This window comes from Dermacentor andersoni, chromosome 8, assembly GCF_023375885.2.
Source record: "Dermacentor andersoni chromosome 8, qqDerAnde1_hic_scaffold, whole genome shotgun sequence".
NCBI lineage: Eukaryota > Metazoa > Arthropoda > Arachnida > Ixodida > Ixodidae > Dermacentor > Dermacentor andersoni.
Window position 1 is genome coordinate 104,939,167 of NC_092821.1, and position 21,118 is coordinate 104,960,284.

General features: G+C 50.3%; 1 protein-coding gene across 1 annotated transcript in view; it reads right to left on the bottom strand.

The window, feature by feature from the left end:
- Nucleotides 1-4,342: 4,342 nt before the first annotated feature.
- LOC126529243 (major facilitator superfamily domain-containing protein 6-like) overlaps nt 4,343-21,118 on the bottom strand; it is a 30,907-nt gene continuing 14,131 nt past the window's right edge. Inside the window, exon 2 of the mRNA XM_050176843.3 lies at nt 4,343-7,939. Coding sequence (XP_050032800.1) covers nt 5,867-7,849 — 1,983 coding nt within the window. The 5' untranslated portion in view covers nt 7,850-7,939 and the 3' untranslated portion in view covers nt 4,343-5,866. The remainder of the gene's footprint in view (nt 7,940-21,118) is intronic.

Consider the following 21,118-nt stretch of genomic DNA (forward strand, 5'->3'; position numbering starts at 1 on the left):
AAGGCAGTCACAGTAGATGCTGAAAGATCCAGAAATGTAATGAAACGGCTAACTTCAGTCTAATCGACCAATTTACCTGCTTTGTAGTCTCGCTTAAAATCAACATTTAGTGCTCGAAGACTACGTACCTATTCCGTCCCAACACACATTCCGGAATCTCGGGCTCGCATTCCTTTCCCATTCCGTATGTCTCACTGGTGCCACCATTCCATTCCCGTTCCATTATGGGTGACTGAAAAGGTGGAATGATTCCGGAATCATTCCAGCTGGCCGCGACGAACCCCCTCACCATTGGGACGCTCGGACAACCGCCTGCTCCGATTGGTCTTCGCGGATGACGTGGCTCCCGGCGGACGGCGACAATAGCCAGCCCGAGCGCTCAAATCTGACTGGAACAGAATATCCGCGCTTGCAATCAGCTCGTGCGTAGGCGTGTACTAAACGCGGGCTTGAGCGCCGGCAGGCGTACTACGTGTGGTCTGGGCTTAGGAGCACGTGTTGCTTCGGAGAGAGAGAGAGAGAGTAAACTTTTATTCTGAGCAAGCGCAGCCTGCGCTCTAGGTGGGCGCCCTCCTTATTCCAGGTAGTCGCGGGCCGTGGCCATCTCCCGTGCTCGTTCGACGAGGCTGCGCTCTCTCTTCGGGTCCGTGTCCGATAGCTTGGCCTCCCAGTGCACTTCGGTTGGCGTTTGGGTGCCTACGGTGTCATAGTAGGTGACACATCCCCATACCATATGGCATAGAGTGTCTGGCACATCGTAGTGCGTGCAGGAGTATGAATGTTGAGTAGATGAGATTTGGTGCAATACGATACCGTGGACGTAGCTGTTGGTTTGCAATTTCTCGAGGGTTACTGCCTCTTCTCTAGTGAGGCTCGCGTGTGAGGTGGCGGGTAAGTTCTTCTGTCCAGCCTGCAGTGTCGCAGAATATTGCCGTACTTTTTTTCTGCACTTCATCCGTTCTCCTTGGCGCGTCCTGTGAGAAGCTCGGTGAACTTGAGCTCGGGCGGAGGCGTCGGCTGCCCCATTCACCCGGCAGGGACTCGTGCCCCGGAGTCCAAACGATATATATTTCTGGTAGGATCTTCTTTGCCGTTTCCGCGAGGGTTTGTAGGGCTTGCCTGGAGATTCTTCCTTACTGAAAATTCCGGCAAGCTGCTTGTGAATCTGTGAGTATTATTAATCTGTGAGTATTATTGAATCTGTGAGTATTATTATTAGATGACCAAGGCTATTGCTGTTTCTTCTGCCATATCTATCTCTCTTGTTAAGATGTTAGCTGCTGTTCTCTCTTTACTCTTGGTGTCGACGACGCTTATCGCATGGCCCGGAGTTGCTGTATATTTCGCTGCATCGGTGTATGGTGTGTCGTGATGTCGGCCATAGGTTTTTCCGAAGGTCTCTATTCTGGCTGTTCTTCTTTCATGGTGGGCTGTATGTATATTTCTTGGAATGGGGGCTACAGAGATGTGCTGGCGAATTGTTTTCGGGAATATCCTCTTCTGATCACGCAGTTGCATAGCTTCGGCGTATCCTGATCTTCCGAGTGTTGCCCTTCCCGTTTCAGTAAGTTTGAGACGTTCGAGTTGGTTAACTCTGCGTGCTTCGACTAGCTCCTCCCAGGTGTTGTGGAGACCTAAGCGTAGTCGTCGTTGTGTGGAGGATCGTTCGGAGATCCCAATGGCAATCTTGATGGCCGTCGGGATGAGGGCCGGCGTTCAGTTTTGCAATTTCCGCATTCTTTAGGTCTAAGTAAGGGTTGCCGTAGGCGATTCTGCTGATGATGAGGGCTTGGATGATTCTGACTGAACCTTGTTCTTTCAAGCCGTATCTTCTGTTTGACACCCGTTCTACCAAATGTGCTACTTTCGTAGCGGTTTCTTGCAGTTTGGGTAGGGTGGCGGCGCCCGATCCGTGCTTGTGTAATGTAGGCCGAGGACTTTGAGTGACTGTAGGAATTTGCACTCCATTAGGACAGAGTTCTGGTTCTGGGATTGCACCTTCTGGTGGTCTTCCCCTGGTTCTCGCTTTTAGTAAAAGAAGCTCCGATTCTTCCGGGATGCACGCGAGTCCACAGGCCTTGAGGCAGTTTTCTGTATACGATCCACCGCTCCCTGCAGTGTATCCTGTAGAGTTCCTGGGGATCTGCCTGTTGGCCAGATGGTGATGTCATCTGCACGGAGGGCGTGTCTCCTCCCCTCTATGTCATTCAATATATTTGGTAGTTTCAGCATGGCTATGTTAAAGAGGAGAGGCGAGATGACAGACCCCTGCGGTGTTCCTTTGTTCGCCATCTCAAACTAGTCCGATTTCAGGCTGTCCGTGTAAGGCCACTGCGGCTGTTCTGCTGGTCAGGAAGTTTTGCACGCAGCGATATGTTCTTTCACCATAGTGCTTGTCCTGGAGGTTCCTCAACACTGCCTCGTGAGAGACTTTGTCAAAGGCTACTTTCACGGTCAGGACTGCGCTCTTGCTCTTTTGCCTAGATGATCGATGACGTCCACTTATCGACCCAAGATGTTTTGAGTCTATAAGTGGGGCGGAGTGTATGCATGGTGTCGGGCATGTACCCGTTTTCTTCCATGCATCGAGTTAGTCTTTTTAAGATCTTATGCTCGTATAGGTTGCCTGCGCATGATGTCAGGGATATGGGTCGCATGTTTCCTATTCCCAGTGGCTTGTTTGGCTTCGGGATCATTATGATCTCAGCGTATTTCCAGGTTGCTGGAATTGTTCCACTTGCTTAGCTTTCCTTGATGGTTTTTAGGAGGTATTCTGCCGCGTCTTTTCTAAGGTTTCGGAGGGTCTTGTCTTTGCGGTCTTTATCTGCGCTTGCGTTTCGGGTGGGCGTTGCCAGTGCCGCTTCCATTTCTGCCTGTGTGAATCGGCGATTCCATTTAGGTTGCCTGTATAATCTAGATGCTTTCCCGATATTGATGTGGCCTTGTGTGCCTCCTGTGAGCTTCTTCTGTACTTCTTCCAAGATTTGGTCTTCTGAGCTTCCATAATTGCGGAGGAGCTTCGCGAGATTCTTCCTTGAGTCGACTTTCGATTACGTGGTGTTTAACAGCGACTTCGGAATGTTCCATGTCTTGCGGTTGCTTAGAGCCCCCCGAAGTCTGTCACACATCTGGTTCCAGTACTGCCTTTCTAATTGGTCGGCGTATTCGTTGGCTTGCTTGGTCAGCTCCGCAATGCGTTCTTCCAAGATTGTTCCGTTTCTGTTTTTTTCATCTACGCAGAAGACTTCTACGAGCTTCTCACAGATGAAGATGGGGGTCCATTGCCGGTGTTTCCGTCGTCAGTTGAATTTCCTTGGTGTATTTCTCTAGCTTTTCTGTGATGAATTCAATTTTTCGAGGGCTTCGGCAGTTGGTGTGGGGCCTCCTTTTGCGAAAAGCGGTCCAGTACGTTATTTTTGCCTTACCCATCTATAGGGGTGCTTTCCTGTACGAGCCTTCTTTCGCAAGGAGGGGGGGGGGGGGGCAGGAGAATGGAAAATCAGCCCGGTACAAGACGAGTTGGCGATCCCCATTCTTCACGTTGTCTTTTCTGTTATCTGCCGTTTCATAGAGTCTCCAGAAGAGTATAGGCTGGCGCTGGTTGGCAATACATAGTTACATAGGTAATACATAGTTGAAAGTTAGCGCTTGTCCTCTCTAGTCTGTCGATCGTCTTTCCCGCGCTATGCTTCCAGCGTAATAACAGAAAGTGTCCTCAAATTTAGGGTAAGTGAACAGGAGGTCCCCATACAGCTTTGCGCTCTGGGACCTCCTCATGCAAATTCCATTATGAATGTACAGCACTGACTAGCCTGAATAAGCTGAAACTGAAAAAAAAGTTAAGCTATTATGAAGCTAAATTTTTTCAAGAAATTATGGTGTTTTACGTACCGAAACCACAAGATGATTGCGAGGCACGCCGTAGTGGTGCTCTCCGGAATAATTTGGAACCCCTGGGGTTCTTTAACGTGCACCTACGGTACGCGGATGCTTTCGCATTTCGCCCCCATCGAAATGCGACCGCCGTGGCAGGGATTCGACCCCGCGACCTCATGCTTAGCAGCCCAACACCATAGCCACAAAGCAACCAGGGCGGGTGCTAAATTCTTTTTCAGAGTAATGCAGCTTTACTGATTCGCTTGTGTTGTTTAATGACACTCGAGAAATCTACGCATATCTGTACTCCAGCGTACCTGTCAAGTACGTTGACGTAATTCCCGCTGGCACAGCTAGAGCACCAGAAAAGTGCGAGCCACACGTCGACTTGTTCTCTTCAACAGTGTACCTCACTGTACATGCCATGTTACACAGCCATCACTATAGAAATACATAGACCACGGCGTTTTTCTTTTGCTTTCACGCAACGCTTTATTTTACAAATGAACGAAAGCAGTACGCACAGCAACACTGCCATCGAGCACTCTGCACAGGTACCATTGAAAACAGGAGGAACAAGACTCTTGACTAGAAGGAGACATACTTGTGGCGCTGTTGACTCGCGCGCACGGTGGGCGTAAGAGCAGTCTCTGGAAAGGCACTTGGTATTTTATCGTAACGGAGTTCTTTAGGAATTCATTCTCGCTTCCCTCAACATCCAGTGTGATCACAAGGTTACTCTGCCACATGCGCTCAAGACAGCACGCACGCCAGATGGCGCTATGCACGCGGGATGACACTACGCATGCGAGGTGGCGCAGATGTCCAACGCACCGGTTTGTTCCAGGAAATTATGCATCAGTCTCTCACTTCGGTGTTGTAAATGCAGCCTTCAGATGGCGTAATCTAAACGCAGCATTGCTGTAGATACAGTACACGTCGGCATTGGTATGTGTTCTTTGGCTCAAGTAGTGGACTGGACTAGACAAGTTCAACAGCGCATACTTCACATGACGGGAAAGCGTTTGCAGAAGGGGGCTTCCCTGTACGAGCGCTAAAGCGGGCTCCGTATATCATTACACTCTCAGACTACGGACTATGCTAAAGAAACCTGTTGGTGCCATAAGGGTTAGCATCACGTCTGTAAACTAGGAAGCAGTAGGTGAGGTCCTCTAAGAATGAGTAGCAAGTTTCCGCAGTTTCCGCGGTCGAATGTTGGGCAAGCTTCGGCTATATCCAACGCCGGAAACAAGTACTAATTCACACATGAAACGAACAATGGACATGACGACACATGTTACAAGCGTGTGAGATGAGTATGAACTTTCAAAATGTGTAGGTGTTTTAGAAAGCAGAAAGAACAAAGCGTAAAATAAGAGAAACATATTTGACGAATGTTGCTCGGGCAAAACTGAATGTGCGACGTGGGCTCATGCCAACGCATTCACAAATGAACACGCATTCCCGTTTCTCTCCACAGTTATTAAAAAGCAAAGAACCCTTCACCACAATTAGCTCCACGATCAGACTTCCGAGTCAGATGGCTATGGTTCCGGCAACGTGATATGTATATCACTATATGCCACATGTACCAACCTAGTCATTATTGTACGGCTAAATTTTGATGGTGTGATTTATTTGACACATCTGCGGACACAGCCAGAGAACGATATCCACATGTGTGCGAAACTTGATGGCGTCATTACTTTGAAACGTCTGCGGACACGGCCACAAATGGATATCCGCGTGTTATATGCAGCGGTGCCCCGAAGCCGCGAGGTGTTCGGCAATGCAGTATAAGACGACTAGTGTGTTCCCGCTCCACCTTCGCAACTGACAACCCTGTCTTTCCACACGTTGACTACAAAGCGCTTGAATCTCGTGAAAAAAAAAGAAAAGAACGCGTGTACCCGCAGCACGCTACATTCCTTCCCGAGAAAAACGTCAACGTCCGTTCGCGGACCCGTCAAAATCCGGGGGGAAAAAGCGATCACGATGCAACAGGCGACACCGCAATAGGCACACCGGCATCACCGGCATCACCGGCCATCTTGGGCTCTTCCTCGGACTCGCTGTCCGAGTTAGCGCTCGTCGGGTCCCAAAGCAGCCGGTCGTAGCTGGGCGGGCGGGAGGACACGAACCGGCTCGCGGCCAGCATGGCCAGTCCGCCGACCACCCCGACAACCGCGCCCGCTCCCAGCGTGGTGCGGACGCCCAGCCAGGAGGCGACGCCGCCTCCGGACAGGGCGCCGACGCAGAACCCCAAACCGTTGTGGCAGCAGCGCATGACGACCAGCAGACCGCGCTCGGTGCTCAGCCTTGTCGAGGAGCGGCGCGCCCACCGCTCGCAGGCGACCCACACGAGCACGGTCGAAGGCGGGGACAGGAGCTGAGCCACGGCCGCCAGCTCCCAGCCGGACTGCACGTAACAGGCGCACCGGGCCGCGACGCAGACGATGCCGAAGGCGAGCCAAGCCAGCAGGCGACTGGGCAGGCCGCCGGCGCACAGAAGGAATAGCGAGGCAACGTTGGACACCGCCCTGGCCATGAGCACGACGCCGAGCTCAACCTTCTTGCCGGTCTCCTCCAGATGCCACATAAAGAAGGTCTGCTCCAGGCCCGCCAGGACACCCAGGAAGAAGAGGCCGCCAACGATCAGGGCTCCCTCGAGGTTCTTGAGAACTGTCCCGACGCCGCGGCAAGCTCCGGAGGTCGCTTGGCGACGAAGCGGCTGGTACGGCTCGGGAAAGAAGGCGGCCAGCGGGAGCGAGGCGAACACGAGCGTCCCGAAGGCGGCGAGGTAGACCTCCTGGAAACCCCACGTGGGCAGCGGTAGGCAGGGCGCCTGGGAAGCCAAGATGGCGACGGCGCCCAGCACGAGGGCGGTGACGACCGTCGCGTACGTCTCGTGGCTGCGAGACTTCTCGGTGGCGTCGATCTCGTCTAGGAAGGCGAAGTACGACTCGTCCGCGACAAACTTGGCCAGCGCGAACGTGGAGCCACCGAGCACGACGGCAGAGGCCAGGAGCAGCAGCGCGGCGTCGTCCAGGAACGGGTCGGCACTGCTCATCCGCGAGCCGTCGCCGGTGTCGCCTTCCGCGACGTGAGTAACCACAGGGCAGTCCGGGCTCGTCTCATCGCCCTGACAATCCGGGTCCGCGGGCACTGGACGCATGCGCTTCTTGTCCTTGATCGGTATGGAAACTTCGTCGAGAGGATGCGCCACGTCCTTAGATGCGTTCTTCGCGAGGGGAGGGGACGCGGACAGTGGCGGGCGCCGAGTCGTTGCAGCTGCGACCGCGTCGCTTTCTTCTTCCGACACATTCGGTGCCCTGCGAACTCGCAAGTGCACTCGTCCTATTGCGGCCGTCGCCCCATGCGAAGACAGAAGGAAAGCCGGGTCGGCAACTAGAGGCACGGCCGTGGGGAGTTGCTCGTAGGTCGGAGAGGGCGCCGGAAGCGGCCTCCCGCTACCATTGTTCGCTTCTCCTCCACGAATACTGCCGCCGCCATGTGGAGCGTCTTGGCCGTCGACGTGCCCTCCCGCCGGTATTGAAGGTATCGATCCACCAGTCGAATCAACGGCGATGCCCGTGTGCGTGCCACGCGCCGACGAAGACGACGTCGGCTCGGAAGCTCGACACGGCGACACCCATTCGCTTCCGCCGGAAGTCGTCGTCGTCGGCGGTATCGCCAGCAGCGACAGGTAGCAGACGATCGAGACGACGCTGCTGGCCAGAAGTACGGAGCGCCAGCTGTTGCGGCGCCACCTGGGAAGCCACAGCGCGGCGGGAACGAACAGCCCGGACAATATGGCGGCCACGGAGAGTACGACGCCCGCCTGCAGCGCGGTCAGACCGTGGTGACGCAGGAAGATGGGCACGAACGGATCGAGGCAGGCCCGAGCGGCGGCGTCCAGGCTGAAGTAGGCGGTGGCGACCGTCTGCGACGACCGCACGTTGTACACGCTCATGGCTCGGCCCGGCTGCAGACGGCAGAGGGCCGACTGAGGGTTTCTGACGGAGCACTCCTCTGTCTTACGCCAGAACTGCTCCGGCTACACCTGCAAGAGAGAACGGCACATATGAGACGTTCCACCAACACAATGCAAAACGCGGACGAAATGAAAGAGACACCTCTTACGCGTGATTGCTATGGAGAATGCGATGGGACATCGCTAGGAATGTAACTGTTAGAAGCGCTGCATCACCAGAACTTCGCGCACGAGATGCGGTAACGCCTCGTGAGTCAGTGTTGGGAGCGCAAAAAACGTAGCGATGTCGTTTGTTTTAATTATGTATGTAAATGCGTAGCATTAGATGGATAAGTTGGTCGACAATATTCATGTGAAGCCGGAAAAACAATTTCCCAATACATTGCGAGAATGCGTAGTTGAAACCCACTGCGTGCGCGGTTAATACTAGATGCGATCCGGAGCGCAGTGTCCGCGATAACAGAAGGCGCGCCAGCACGAAATATTCTATGAACCTGTCCGCTTTCGCCGTTGCCCATACGCCATACGTAGAAAGGAGGCGTTAGACATAGGCCAGAAATGCCCAAGCCTGTCCGAAAAGGGGCACAACAAGCAGTATCGGACGTCCTGGCAAACACCCGGCCAGTGAGCATGGAAGATGGGTAAAGGGGACCCAAAATGAAAGGATGCTCCACTGGTTCATTATGCACGCGCGTGCAGCCGTCCCCCCTCCGCTGCCTATGACGGCATTAACGCGCTCGCTATGCCGCACCGGGCATCGCAAAAACAAGTTAAGCGAAACGTTCCTGAGCAAGATCTGTCGAACCGTATAACGTTATATGGTGGTCGGCGTGGTGCGGATTGCATAAGTTCGGCAATGTAAATATGCGCATCTCTCTGCTCGTGCTCCTCACGCATGTATAGGGTTGTCCCAGCTAACGTTAGCCAAGTTGTTCAACGAAAAAAAAAAAGAAATCCTGAAGCAATACACGATTTTAAGACCAATAGTGTCCAGCCGACAGACCTCTGACGACCAAACACCGTATAGGTCTTATAGCTGTATATCTTGCACCGCGTATCTTCAATATATATATTTTTTCGCTGAACGGCTTAGGTAAGGTTAGATGGGACACGGCATTATAACGCATAGAACAACCCCAACACACATCGTTACCCCGCATAACACATTCCGCACACGCACACCATTTCGACCGCCATATAATGCTATGCATATCTGGGACAGTTCCCGTTCAGGGAGGTTCCGCTTAATTTTGTTGCGATAACAATTATATGGACATTCCAGGCGCATTTCTGCCGTCGCCGTGGTGTTCCGTGTAAAGTCCAAGTTCGATAACGTCGTCGCCGCGCGCCATGTGTGCGAGTGAAAGCGTGCGGTGAGCTGACGATGGCGGCTCGCATTGCACAGGGGGGAGGGGAGGTGCAGGGGGGGGGGGGCGTTCAACTCCGGCGGCTGCGGCGTATGGTGCAGCGGCGCGCGCCCTATGTTGAAAGCAATATGCGATGAGTAGAGGTGCGCCGCGGGCTCATAGCTTCGTGGGCGCTATGTTCTGGCCGCGTATAGTTCGCGTTGAAGCGAGAGGCAGCACGAAGGTCAATGCACTCGCTGCTGCTGCCGCGATTCCTCACTCGATCGAGCGTTTTTGACAGTGAGTTTCCGCGGTCATCGAGCGAAACGTGTTCATGATTGCTAGTGCGCGCATGCATACTTGTTAAATCAGCTAGTAAGCGAACGTTTACAAGTTTACACGACAGATAAATCTGCTATTCTTCCTTCGTATAGCTGTCTACCAATTTGCTATCGCAATCGATGCTTCGCCTTTCGGGCGAAGCTACGACTTTCTTTTTTTTTTGTACTTAACACGGTACGTCGGTGAGTAACGGCTACCAAAGTTACAGATGACCAGACAACATTGACACTTGCTCTTATTTATCCTTTTTCCGGGGACATGCATTTCAGTCGCTAACAAATTAAAGTTATCGCTCAGCGCGAGACGCGCGTGCATGACCTGGAACTTACTCGAACATCATCGTTGTTTCTACCTACTGTGTATGTTATCGCTGAGCTTTGTGTAATCAGATTGTATGCGCGATGCGAATAATGTATTTTTTGGAAGGTATGCGAGTACCAGGGATTACGCTGGGACCTTCGACGAGTCATGTATAAAAACCCACTGCGCTCGCCACTATCATTGCGCTTCCAGCGTATGCAATTGTCCAATTCGCTCTGATGTATTGTACATCACATTTGTTCCATGTACAACATTCACCATGGGTGCGCTGTTGCCTTTCGGAGTTAGAAAGACACTTTGAGACATTATTCAACAGTATTCAACACCTTCTGTTGAATGTCCATAGAGTGCAAATATAAAGCCGTTCTTAGACAGGCCGCACTTTAGCTTCTTTATACGTCCTATAAACGTTCCTCTGTAGAATTCAGTACACATGATGTCATAAGATGGCACGTTTGTAGAATGGGAATGGAGAGCCAGTTTATAGACAGGCTGCATTAGAAGTTCTGAACACGTTCTACAAACATTCTTCTACAGAATGTTGTACATATGATGGCAATAAACCCTCTACAGACCGCTTATAGAGGGTGAATGGAGAGTCAGTCTATAGACATGTCGCGTTAGAAGTTTTAGAGAGGTTCTATAAAAATTACTTTATAGAATTCAGTACATAAGGTGTCAATACACCCTTTATTGCACATCTATTGTGTGTGAGTGAAATGACTTTTCTATAGACAGGTTTCTTTAGACTTCTTACAGAGATTCTGTGCAGACGACTCTATAGATCGCGAGTTCCTATAGAGCCCCTTCTGACTCCATAGGTACTCACTAGGAGTTCTAAAGGAACTCTAAATCCTTTTGCATAAGGGTCACTCAATTGCTTTTGTATATGCACAGGTTCGCCCAATAAAAACTCCTTGCGTGATTCAGAGTTTCGCTACTTTCTTCGCCGCCACGACAACGTGACAATAACGCAGGGACACATGCTTTTGCAGCACAGGGCCAAGAAACGTCCGGGAGCGGGAATGCTCTTTCCTGCATCTCTGTGCATTTCTTTGGCGCGGGAAAGAAAGGATGGCCCGTCAGCGGAAGCAATCACGGCCAAATTTCGAACTTGGAGCCTGAAGTGGCGCTGTGGCGTCACTGTGACTTCAAACATTCAGCTGCATTTTCGCTTGGTTTGATCATTTTTTTTTTTTGCGTGTCTGCACGAAACATTCCAGAAGAACGTGGCCAGGTCGAGCGTAACATTATTCCTTTTCAAATCAACAACAACAACAACAACAAAACAAACAAAACAAAACAAAACGCTTCACCATGGCCTCAGCGAGACGTTTCCAGAATTTATTACGGCACAGGGTACACAACAAGGAAACTTTAACGAGACGGCACCGCTAGTTTATTTTTTCGCTTTTGCATTTTTTACGGCCTTGCCAAGCCTGCATTAACCGTATACAATATCACACGGGGCACTTTCGATCGCGACCAAGCCCGATCAGGCTCGAAATTCTCACTTTCTATTCGCCCAAGCAGCCGCAAGGAGCCAATTGAGTTCGAGAAATTTCGAAAGAGCCTTACACGAGACTGGGTGGTTAAGGGTGGCATATTCGCAGTTCCACAAGCGTAACAATCGAGGCTAAGAAGAAAAGAGTACATTCCTCCGGACAAGATGCGACTGCCTTTGCTTCCTCTTTTCTTTTTTCCCCCAGTAAACGAGCTCCGCGCCAGCTGACCACGCGTTCTCAACGCCGCGAGAAACACGAGAAACGCCGGCTCGCAGCCTTCGATACCTTCGCCAAACGAGCCCACCCCCGCACCCTAATTAGGATTAATTATAATTAGAACTAATTAGAAATCACGGATTGGCGCAACCAAAGCGCAGAATCGTACAGACTTTAGAGAGCCGCCACGTGAGCGCGACCTTGGGGAAATTCCCGGAAACCCGGAAGTAGAAAGCGGAAGGCAATGACGTCACCAATGACGTCACACACAAGAAGGCCTTTTAACCGGCTAATTAATGGAAAACACAGTTGCCTCCGCGATCGGTTCGTGCGTTGTGTTTCGCTTACGGTTAACCTAAAAAACACCAACGCCGAGGTGTGAGTGCCACACTAAGAGACACCCAAGTCAAATGTTAGGGTCGCCTACCGCTTTCGCCGACTTAGTTTTAGCCTTCTTCAACGTCGTTACCCTTTACTCTGCAGAGTAGAACGAGCCTCGAAGCTAACCTCTCTGCGACACGAATCATAGTCACGTGGCTCCCCCTCCCTCGGTCGCGGTCCTTCCACCTAATTACGTCGCGTATAATTAAGCGCGCGAGCTGCTACTTTTCTTTTTTTTCTAACCCCACCTTGAGGTTTACGTACGTTCCCTCTACAGCTCATATGTTAAACACGTCCAACCGCACGCCGTTTACTCACCGCGCTCACGCCAACTATACAGCTTCTATTAGTACACAAGCAGCAGGTTTTATAGGGCAAGAGGCTCGTCAGTGAAGGGACGAGGAGCAGGCGACTGCGCTGACGCAGCTGCTATCCGCTATTCGTCGGTCTGAAAAATAATTTTCGCCAAGTAGCCATCGTAAATTCGGCCATATACGTGTTATGTATGAAGCAAACAAGTAAATATAGTACGCTTATAGTCTGAGAGTGTTGAAGTCTGTGCATTTATTGCGAAACCCACAACACATGCATTACTATACCATACAAAAAGGATGTTGCGTGCGCCGCGAAGAAAGAGAACGCGACAGATTATGTATCCAAATAATTTTTCTTGTGGCGCGAGCATCGAGTGACACTCTTGTTTCTTGCGCAGCGCTTCCGGTTCAGCTCCTGAGACGACTGGGGAGGAAACGCAAAATTAATCAGAAAGTACGGTTTCTAGGCACTGTAGTGCGGTACGAAATTCATGGGTTCCATTACGGATATGATATCAGAGCATAAGTTTAGTTAGAATTCGAGTTACTGAAGTGTCTGGAATAATTAGAATTCATTAGAAATCACCAATTGGCGTACACCAAAGCAGAGAATCGTACAGACTTTAGAGAGCCGCCACGTGAGCGCGACTTTGGGGAAATGGCCGGAAACCCGGAAGTAGAAAGCGGAAGGTAATGACGTCACACAAAAGAAGACGGCACGCTATTTAACCGGCTAATTATTGCAAAAGGCAGTTGCCTCCGCATTCGGTTCGTGCGTTGTGTTTCGCCTAAGGTTAACCTAAATAACACCAACGGCCAGGGGCGATCGAGTGCCACTGAGAGACACCTAAGTCAAAGCTTAGGGTCGCCTTCCATTTTTTTTTCCGAGAGTGCTGCATGCGCCACCTGTTGCCCAATAAGACAGGCAAGCTGCGCGTAATGATCCGCGCGTCAGAAAATCGGGGAAAAAAAAGAAAAAAAGAAGAGGCGGTTGTCGCGCAGCACGGCGCGTTTGTGCAGTCAACGGCATCGTTTTATTACATACCGCAGTCGTGAGACATTCACAGGCCGCGACGCAGCTGTGGGAAAGCATGAGACTTACCCAGAGGGGCTACGGCACGACGGCTAGAAGAAGACGGCCAATAAAAACGGTGGAGGGGGGGGGGGGGGGGCGGCGTTCCCGTAGAGATGTGCGAGGCCGAGTTTTCTCCGTCATCACAAAAGGAGTTTTTTTTTTTTTTTTCAAAATGCGGCAACGTGAAGGCCCATCTCGCGGCGGAAGTACATCGTACGAATGCGAAATTAGCGGCGCCGTTGCGGGCGCTGTAACGTGTTCCGTTTCGCGTGACCCGAGGCCAACGCCAAGTTCTTCAAACTATCGCTGGGACGACAAAGACGTTTTCGGACGGTTAAAAAAAAAAAAAAAAAAACGCCGGAAGGCCGCCCGTATTTCGGCGGCGAACACAAGACGAGTGGTGCTGCGCGAGCGTCTGCGTTTGTGGCTCCAGGTGGGGAAACATATTTTCTCCCTTTCCCTCCAAGGGTCGGAGCGACGCTGGACGACGACAACTTCGCTTGCGAAAGTGCTTCGTGACGGTCGCGCAAGTGTCGGACGTGGCCTCCGAGATGCGCCACCTAATCTCGAAGGCCACGCTTCGGTCGACGGTTCCCTCCCTGTCCTGGACTACAGCGTTCCCCGGAGCACGCCTCCCCTTATCCGCGTCATCGAGGGCGGAAAGCCTTCGTTTTTCCCTTTCCTTCGCGAGCAGCTTGTCGAGCTGACTGCTTGTTACGTAACGATGAATTTAAACCTGCTATTTCTTTATTTCGTTCTAAGTCGCCTCGTCTCTGTCCAGGCCCTCTCCGCTCACCGACCTGGTCAAGGTCCAGGTCACTCGGCCAACAATATACCCATGAGACTCGAGAGCCTCGTGAAACGGCCCTTAGGTGTTCCCTTAGAGCGAACACCTATAAGGGCCCGAAAGAATTCCAAATGCAATACGGGTTCTATATGTAACCTTGTTAATTACAGTGGGCGTTTCTTTTTATGCGGAACACATTCTTTCAAATGTAACTGTCATACTAAGGCCCCTGTCGTTTTTGGAGGCAGGCTACGCGACTGAGCGGACATTACCATGAAATAATTTTCTTTCGACAATAATTGATCCCGTTATCTAAAATGAGCTAATTAACTTTTAAGTTATCCAATTCAGACCACACGTTGTACATGCGATATTGAAGCTGAGAAGCAGTGAAGTTATGTCTGTACCGCAGAAATCCTATAGACTAGTAACACTTTCCCAGACAAGCATATCGCGAATCTGCTACAAAATGCCATGTATTTCCAGTTAATGTCACCCCGAACTGTTAGAGGCAGACTTTTCGGGTACTGTTAAATGGATTGAACGTATTGAATTTCGTAGCCCATTTTAAAAGCGCATATATCTCGGAAATGGCGCTAGTATCAGTATTTCCGCTATGCAGCTACGCAGACGTCACTTCCCGACTTGCCGGCTATAATTTCGCAATTACATCTGTCCTAAAAAAGAGAGAAAATTTTACAGTTGACACATTTCAGGTAAATGGCGAATTTTTTTCCTTCTGCTAATGTCCGCCTATTCACGTAGCCTATCTCAAGGAATGACAGTGACCATATGGAAGTTTCTGTCAAAAAAGAATGTGCGGCCGCCTCAAAAGAAACACCTGGCACACACGGACGATTTTACCAGATGGACTTGCAACAGTCTCACATAGCATCTATACCATATGCTATGCGCAAAGGTTATCCTTGACGCGTTTAGTGTCATGTCTGTGAGGTTTTTTTTTTTTTTGTAGAAACACTCTTACCACCATAACCCGAATAAGAAAATAGGCCGTCATAAAATGTTACAACCCGAGCGCGACCGCCCGTATAGAACTCAGCACAGTAGAAAAATATAGCGCACGTGCGTACTCCAAATTACCATACGAGGTAACCGCTATAGGGCACGCGCCTGTTCTGTACAGCCGCCGCCAGACCCGAACAATGACGACACATATATAGCGGCTAAAGCATATAGAGTTTGTCCTAAATTAAGAATAAGAACACAGGGTGTAAGGTGCAAATATCGAATGCTCATTTCTTTTTTAGAAGACGCATAAAAAGAAGAGAACACGGAGACAGACAAATGATTTTAGCTGTGTTGGTAAATCGCGTTCCACAATTTCATTAAAAAAGAAAAAGAAAGGAAAGAAAGCCACTCTTACCGTGACAAGAAGCTCGGTTAGCCAGAGAACATGCAATAACAAAATTCAGCGGCGATTTAGCGGTAAATGCGAGAGAATTATGCGTTAGCATTTGGCCGCACGTCCTCGACGTACCGGATCCATATGATATTAAACCGCGTTTACCCCATTGCGTCGTGCCTCTTCGAGCAGCGAAGTGCAATTCAACACTGCTCCGGTGCAGACCACCATGAGTGTGTATGTATATACCGGGTCTTCATAATTAACTGCAGGCAGGCACGGAAGACCACCTGTGCAAATAAGTTATGTGGCCAGTGGGACGCAAAATGAGATGGTAATCATCGCTGTCAGCAGCCAAATGAACTAAAATTGAGTAATCAACTTTTTGTTGACCGCAGCAAGTGGGTGTGTTTGTATTGGAAGGTTAAGATGGAGTCGTGTTACTGCACGCGTTATCAGTTGGCAGAATTCTTCCAGCGTGTCTGTGCTCCGAGATATTCGACTACAAATCGTAATTGTCGTTCGCACGCATGATTACGCATGCGAGACGGTTAAGATCGGCGCAAAGCTCCTCCCTGACGTGATGCAAAGATGACAACTGTTTCCCTTCCCCTCTGGGCTGGCGAAATCGAGCTTTGACAGCGCGGTGTACCGTGCAGTTGTTGCTCTTGATTTCAATAAAACTTGCACTACTTGGAAATCGGCAGTCGCTGTATTCGCGTAGCCCAGGCAAGGGCCACGCCCTCTCGTCCAGTCACCATTGCGCACGCGCACTGCCCTCCGGCTTCTCCGCTCGCGCCATTATTATCTCGGCATGGCAGCTGCCGCCAGCGTTACAGGCTGCGCGGTTCCGCGTTACGACAGCGGTTCCGGGTTCTTCGATCTTTTTTATTTCGCCAGCCGAGAGGGGAAGGGGACTGTTATCATCTTTGCCCAATGCCTCCGCCCCGTTGTCAGACTAAACGCCACACGCAACAGCCGCGCCACATCAGGGAGGTGCTTTGCGCCGATCCTAACTCTCGTGCGTGCGTCATCATGCGAACGACAATTAAAATTTGGACTCGGATATCTCGGAGCACAGACACGCTAGAATGCTTCCAATTGATACTGTGTAGAAACACAACTGCCTCCAACTTTTCAATACAAACATACCCACTTACTGCGGTCAACAAAAAGTTAAGTATTAAATTTTAGTTAATTGGGCTGCTGACAGCGATAATTATCGTTTCACTTCGTGTCCCCCTGACCGCATAACTTATTTGCACAGGTGGTCTCGGCATTCCTCCCAATGCCTAATTTCAAGAAAACCATAAATCTTAATTTTGAACGCCCTGTATATATACAGAGCACCCCAGCTAACTATAGCCAGAGTTTTAAAATATGCGAATGCCACGTAGCTGGACAGAACCAGGGTAATGTTGTTTGCTGTCGCTTGGAGATACTCAAGCTATCTTCCTTCATTCCGCCTAATAAGATAGTTAAGTCTTAATTAATTAATCAAGTTCTCAAATATTATACTTAGATGAAAAGTGTCAATGAGAAAATTGTAGAGCAAAACGAAAAGCGCCCGATACAGCTTTCTGTTTCTCAATACGTGCTACATAAAAGCGTTCTTCCGAGCGTGAAAGAAACCAGCAAATGCACGCAATATTGCCGCGCGACTGGCCGCTCGAGGCACTTTGCGTGTATTGCGCGGATGCACAACGTACAGGTCAACGTATTGTGGAAAAAAAAAAGAAAAGATGAATGAAGTGTAAGCTCCCCCCCTCCCCCTATTTTTGGAATTTCGCGCCTAAAGTGCCTAGTTACATACAACAGCACGTGCTGAAGGCCATCAGGATGTAGTGCGCGGACGTCAGCTACATGATTTGATGTCGATGAAGCGCTTTGATGACACTTACAGCTCGCCAGTGCATTACGATGTCGTTGTTGCAAACGAGTCGAGCCATATGCCGCGCAGCGAACCATTCCTCAAGACGGGCGCATGCGCCAGTAAGTCATTCTATGATCGTGGACAACAAATATAACAGCAGAACTGCCAGCAGAACTTGACAGGTACGGGTTTCCCGTCGTTTCTATCACTGAAGCGCGGCAGTGTACCTTTGCTGGCAAGGTCATCAGAAGTATTGCGCTGTCGAAAAATTAGTTGACCCCCCCCATATAATTTTCTGGGGGATGCATGGGATGCATGCCCGAGAATGACCCGCGTTTTCACGCGTACACGTTCTGTCCTGGGTCTATACTGGATTTTCTTGTATCCTGGTTGCGGACGTTAAAAGGGAATTGCATATATATGTGTTTTGCTTCGTAAATCAGAAAGAGCGCGCCGTAAGATACGATTTAGGCACTGTTAAACATGCCCGTATCATCAGCCTCACCTTATTTATGTCCATCGCAGGGCGAAGGCCTCTCCGAGCGACACTCCAATTGACCCTACATAGTCTTGAGCCAGCTGACCCCACCTGACGCCTGAGAATTTCCTAATTAAATGATACAGAGCAGGCAACTGCCGCTATACGTTGACCATTGCCAGCAGTGGACTTTCTCCTCCTAACGTTTTTCCTTTCCTAATTCATCGCTTCCCTCATAGAGTAGCCAACTGGGCTCAGTCCTGGTTAACCTTCCAGCTTTTCATTCATTATTTTTTCTGTTTCCCCTCCTTCACCCGGCTAATTAATTTCATCGCACAAACTACTTTGCCATCTTCGACTATATACACTTGCCTTCTTTAACTAAATTACGGGATTTTAGGTGCCAAAACCGCCTTACGATTACGAGGCACGCCGTAGTGGTGTGGGGCGGGGGGGGGGGGGGGGGTTAGATTAAATTGCGCGGCACACGGGCCTTTTCCGCTTTTCACCCCCATCGAAATACGGACGGGATTCGAACCCGCGCCCCCACGCGCTTCGCAGCGCAACGCCATCGCCAGTATGCGTCAGTCGAAGGCGTCTAAGCACTTCCCTTGCTTGGCACCCATTCCGTGAATCTAATAGACAGTCGGTTCTTCGCTCTGCGCGCTGCACGTTCATGCCCAGCTCCATTTTCCCCCCTCAACGTCAACCAGAATATCGGTCCATAACCCCGTTCGCACTCTCATCCGCACCGCTGCCCTTCCAGTCCCGTACCGTTACGCCAATCAATAGAGAATTTTAGGGGACGCAAGCGGCTTGCGGTACGCAAGAACTAGGGGCGACGATACTGCGCATGCGCAGACCCAGACGTAGGGGGGTCTGCTCATGCGCAGTACCGTCGTCCCTAGTTCTTGCGTATACGCAAGCCGCTTGGGTTCCCTAAATTAAAACTCTTGTTTTTCTTTTCCTGCGTGCATACATTACAGCAAATTGTAACGGCGATGAATCCTTCCGCTAAGACAAGTGGAGTATAAATGGGAGAGGTTCGCTGCGGCGCTGGCCTTATCTTTCTTTTGTTTCTGTTTTGCAAAGTATACCGGTTGTTTTCGAGGTGTGTGTGTGCGGGGGGGGGGGGGGGGGGGGGGGAGTGCGAAATTACAAAAGACGATATAAGGCTGCGAAGGCTTCAAAAACACCGTCCGATTTGTTTTGCCTCAAAATAAACCCCGAGAGCGCAGAACCCCTGCACTTGCGGGGTGCACACGACACTCGTCGCGCGGGTTGTTCACTGTTTCGCAAACCGGCGGCCCGAATTCGATAGCGTGCCTAGAAGTGGGGTGCTGTCTGATTAGGACCAGCACCGCCGAGCGGGCGGCTGGAGCACTTCCGGTGCGGCGGCAACGGCCAGACCACATATACAGGGTGTTTCACGTAACTTGAACCAAGGATTTAAAGAAAGAGTGGTTAGCCGCAGCCCACTTAAACCGCCGCATGATGGCAAATATGGTTTGCCATCATGCGGCGCTGCTTAGAGTATTCTTTATATTCCGCTTAATTAGTTAATTAACTAGGATGGATTATACCAAACATTTAATACTTACTTTAGGGCCAACTGCGTTTCGTTGCGTTATAGAGGGGCTTCAGAAACGAACAATTCAATATTTTTTTTTATGGCAACGTATACTTACATGCTGCGTGGCGATTTTCCTTTCGTCGTTTAAAGAGAGCCCGCGAAATATGAAATGAAAACGCGCGACTGGGCCCGTGCGCTTATCGTATCGCAGCGCTCTCAGCCGGGCGTGGAGCCTATCGGCGGCTGTTCCTTTCCAAAGATGCTGACGCGCTATGGACGCACTGTAAAGCCGATGCCTAGAGCCGCGGCTGCTCTACTTCACCTGGGTCCGCGCCCACGGTTCTTTCGCATGAACTCCGATTGAGGGCGCTGCAATACGACAGCGCACGAGCCCAGTCACGTGGTTTTATTTCATGCATATTTCGCGAACTTTCTTTAAACGCCGACAAGAAAAAAAATCGCCACGCAGCATGTATACGTTGCCACAGAAAATTAGATCGGTCGTTTCTGAACCCCCTCTACAATGCAACGAAACACACTTGGCCCTAACGTGAATATTATTATTGTTTTCATAATTGATCTTAGTTAATTAACTAATTAATCGGAATATAAGGAATACTCTAAGCAGCGCCACATGACTGCAAACCCTATGCCGCTGGTTTCATTCAGCTGCGGCTAATCACTTTTTTTTAAATCCTTGGTTCAATTAAGTTACGTGAAACACCCTGCATATGGACGCTCTGCACCGCGGCGCCGGGAGACACTGTAGACCGCGTCGCCTCGGTTTAAAATTGTAGACAGTGAACTACAAGAAACCGGGACTGCGATAATGGGACCTCACCCTCTCAGTATGACGTCATTAATTGGGGGAGCTACACGGCGCTGGGACGACGAAACGCGAAGACACACAGGCATGTGTGCGAGTCCCTCTTTGGCTCGCGTTTCCGTCCTGCCGGAGCTCCAGTTTCCCAACGCCGAAACATCAACTGGCCCAACTATGCATCCTAGGACGTGACGTCAGATGTGGGAGGAATGAGTGGTGGTAGTCGGGCGAGGCTCTAGAGATCTATGCTAAGGCTTATTCCTCCTCAAGTCACAGAGCGCACTTAAAGGGACGCTAAATATTGAACATTATTTTAAGTGGTATTAGTAAATTCTCCCTTCTATACAATACCAATATATCTGATATATAGTACGCCTGATATGCCAGGCACGACGTGTGCTATAAAGAAGGGTGGCGCCGCCGCCGTTAATTTGTCACACCAGCTTTTGGCGACGTCACAAATTTTTGACAGCGTATGCTCGAGTCCAATGCACTTGTTATCCGTAACGATAGATAACGTTGTTCTCCAGTAGATCTGAAGTCTAAACTTAGCAAGTTTCAAGAACTTCTGATGCGTCACAAAAGGCGCAAATACGTGAAAAACATACTCAGGAATCTGTGACGTCATATTCACGTGTCGGCGCTGGGGTTCCGGCGCCAAATTCGAAACCTTTGCCTCCAATGTTCTCCTTTAACGATGAACCCGTAATCGCGACATTATAACAAAAATATAGTTAACTTATGTGTGAAACGGCGCTCACCTCTGCCAAACTTCTTTCTCCTAATTTTTTCCCTAAACTTGCGTAAGTTTGCGCGTCACTTCTGTTCCCTTGAATGCAAAGCGTGGCAGG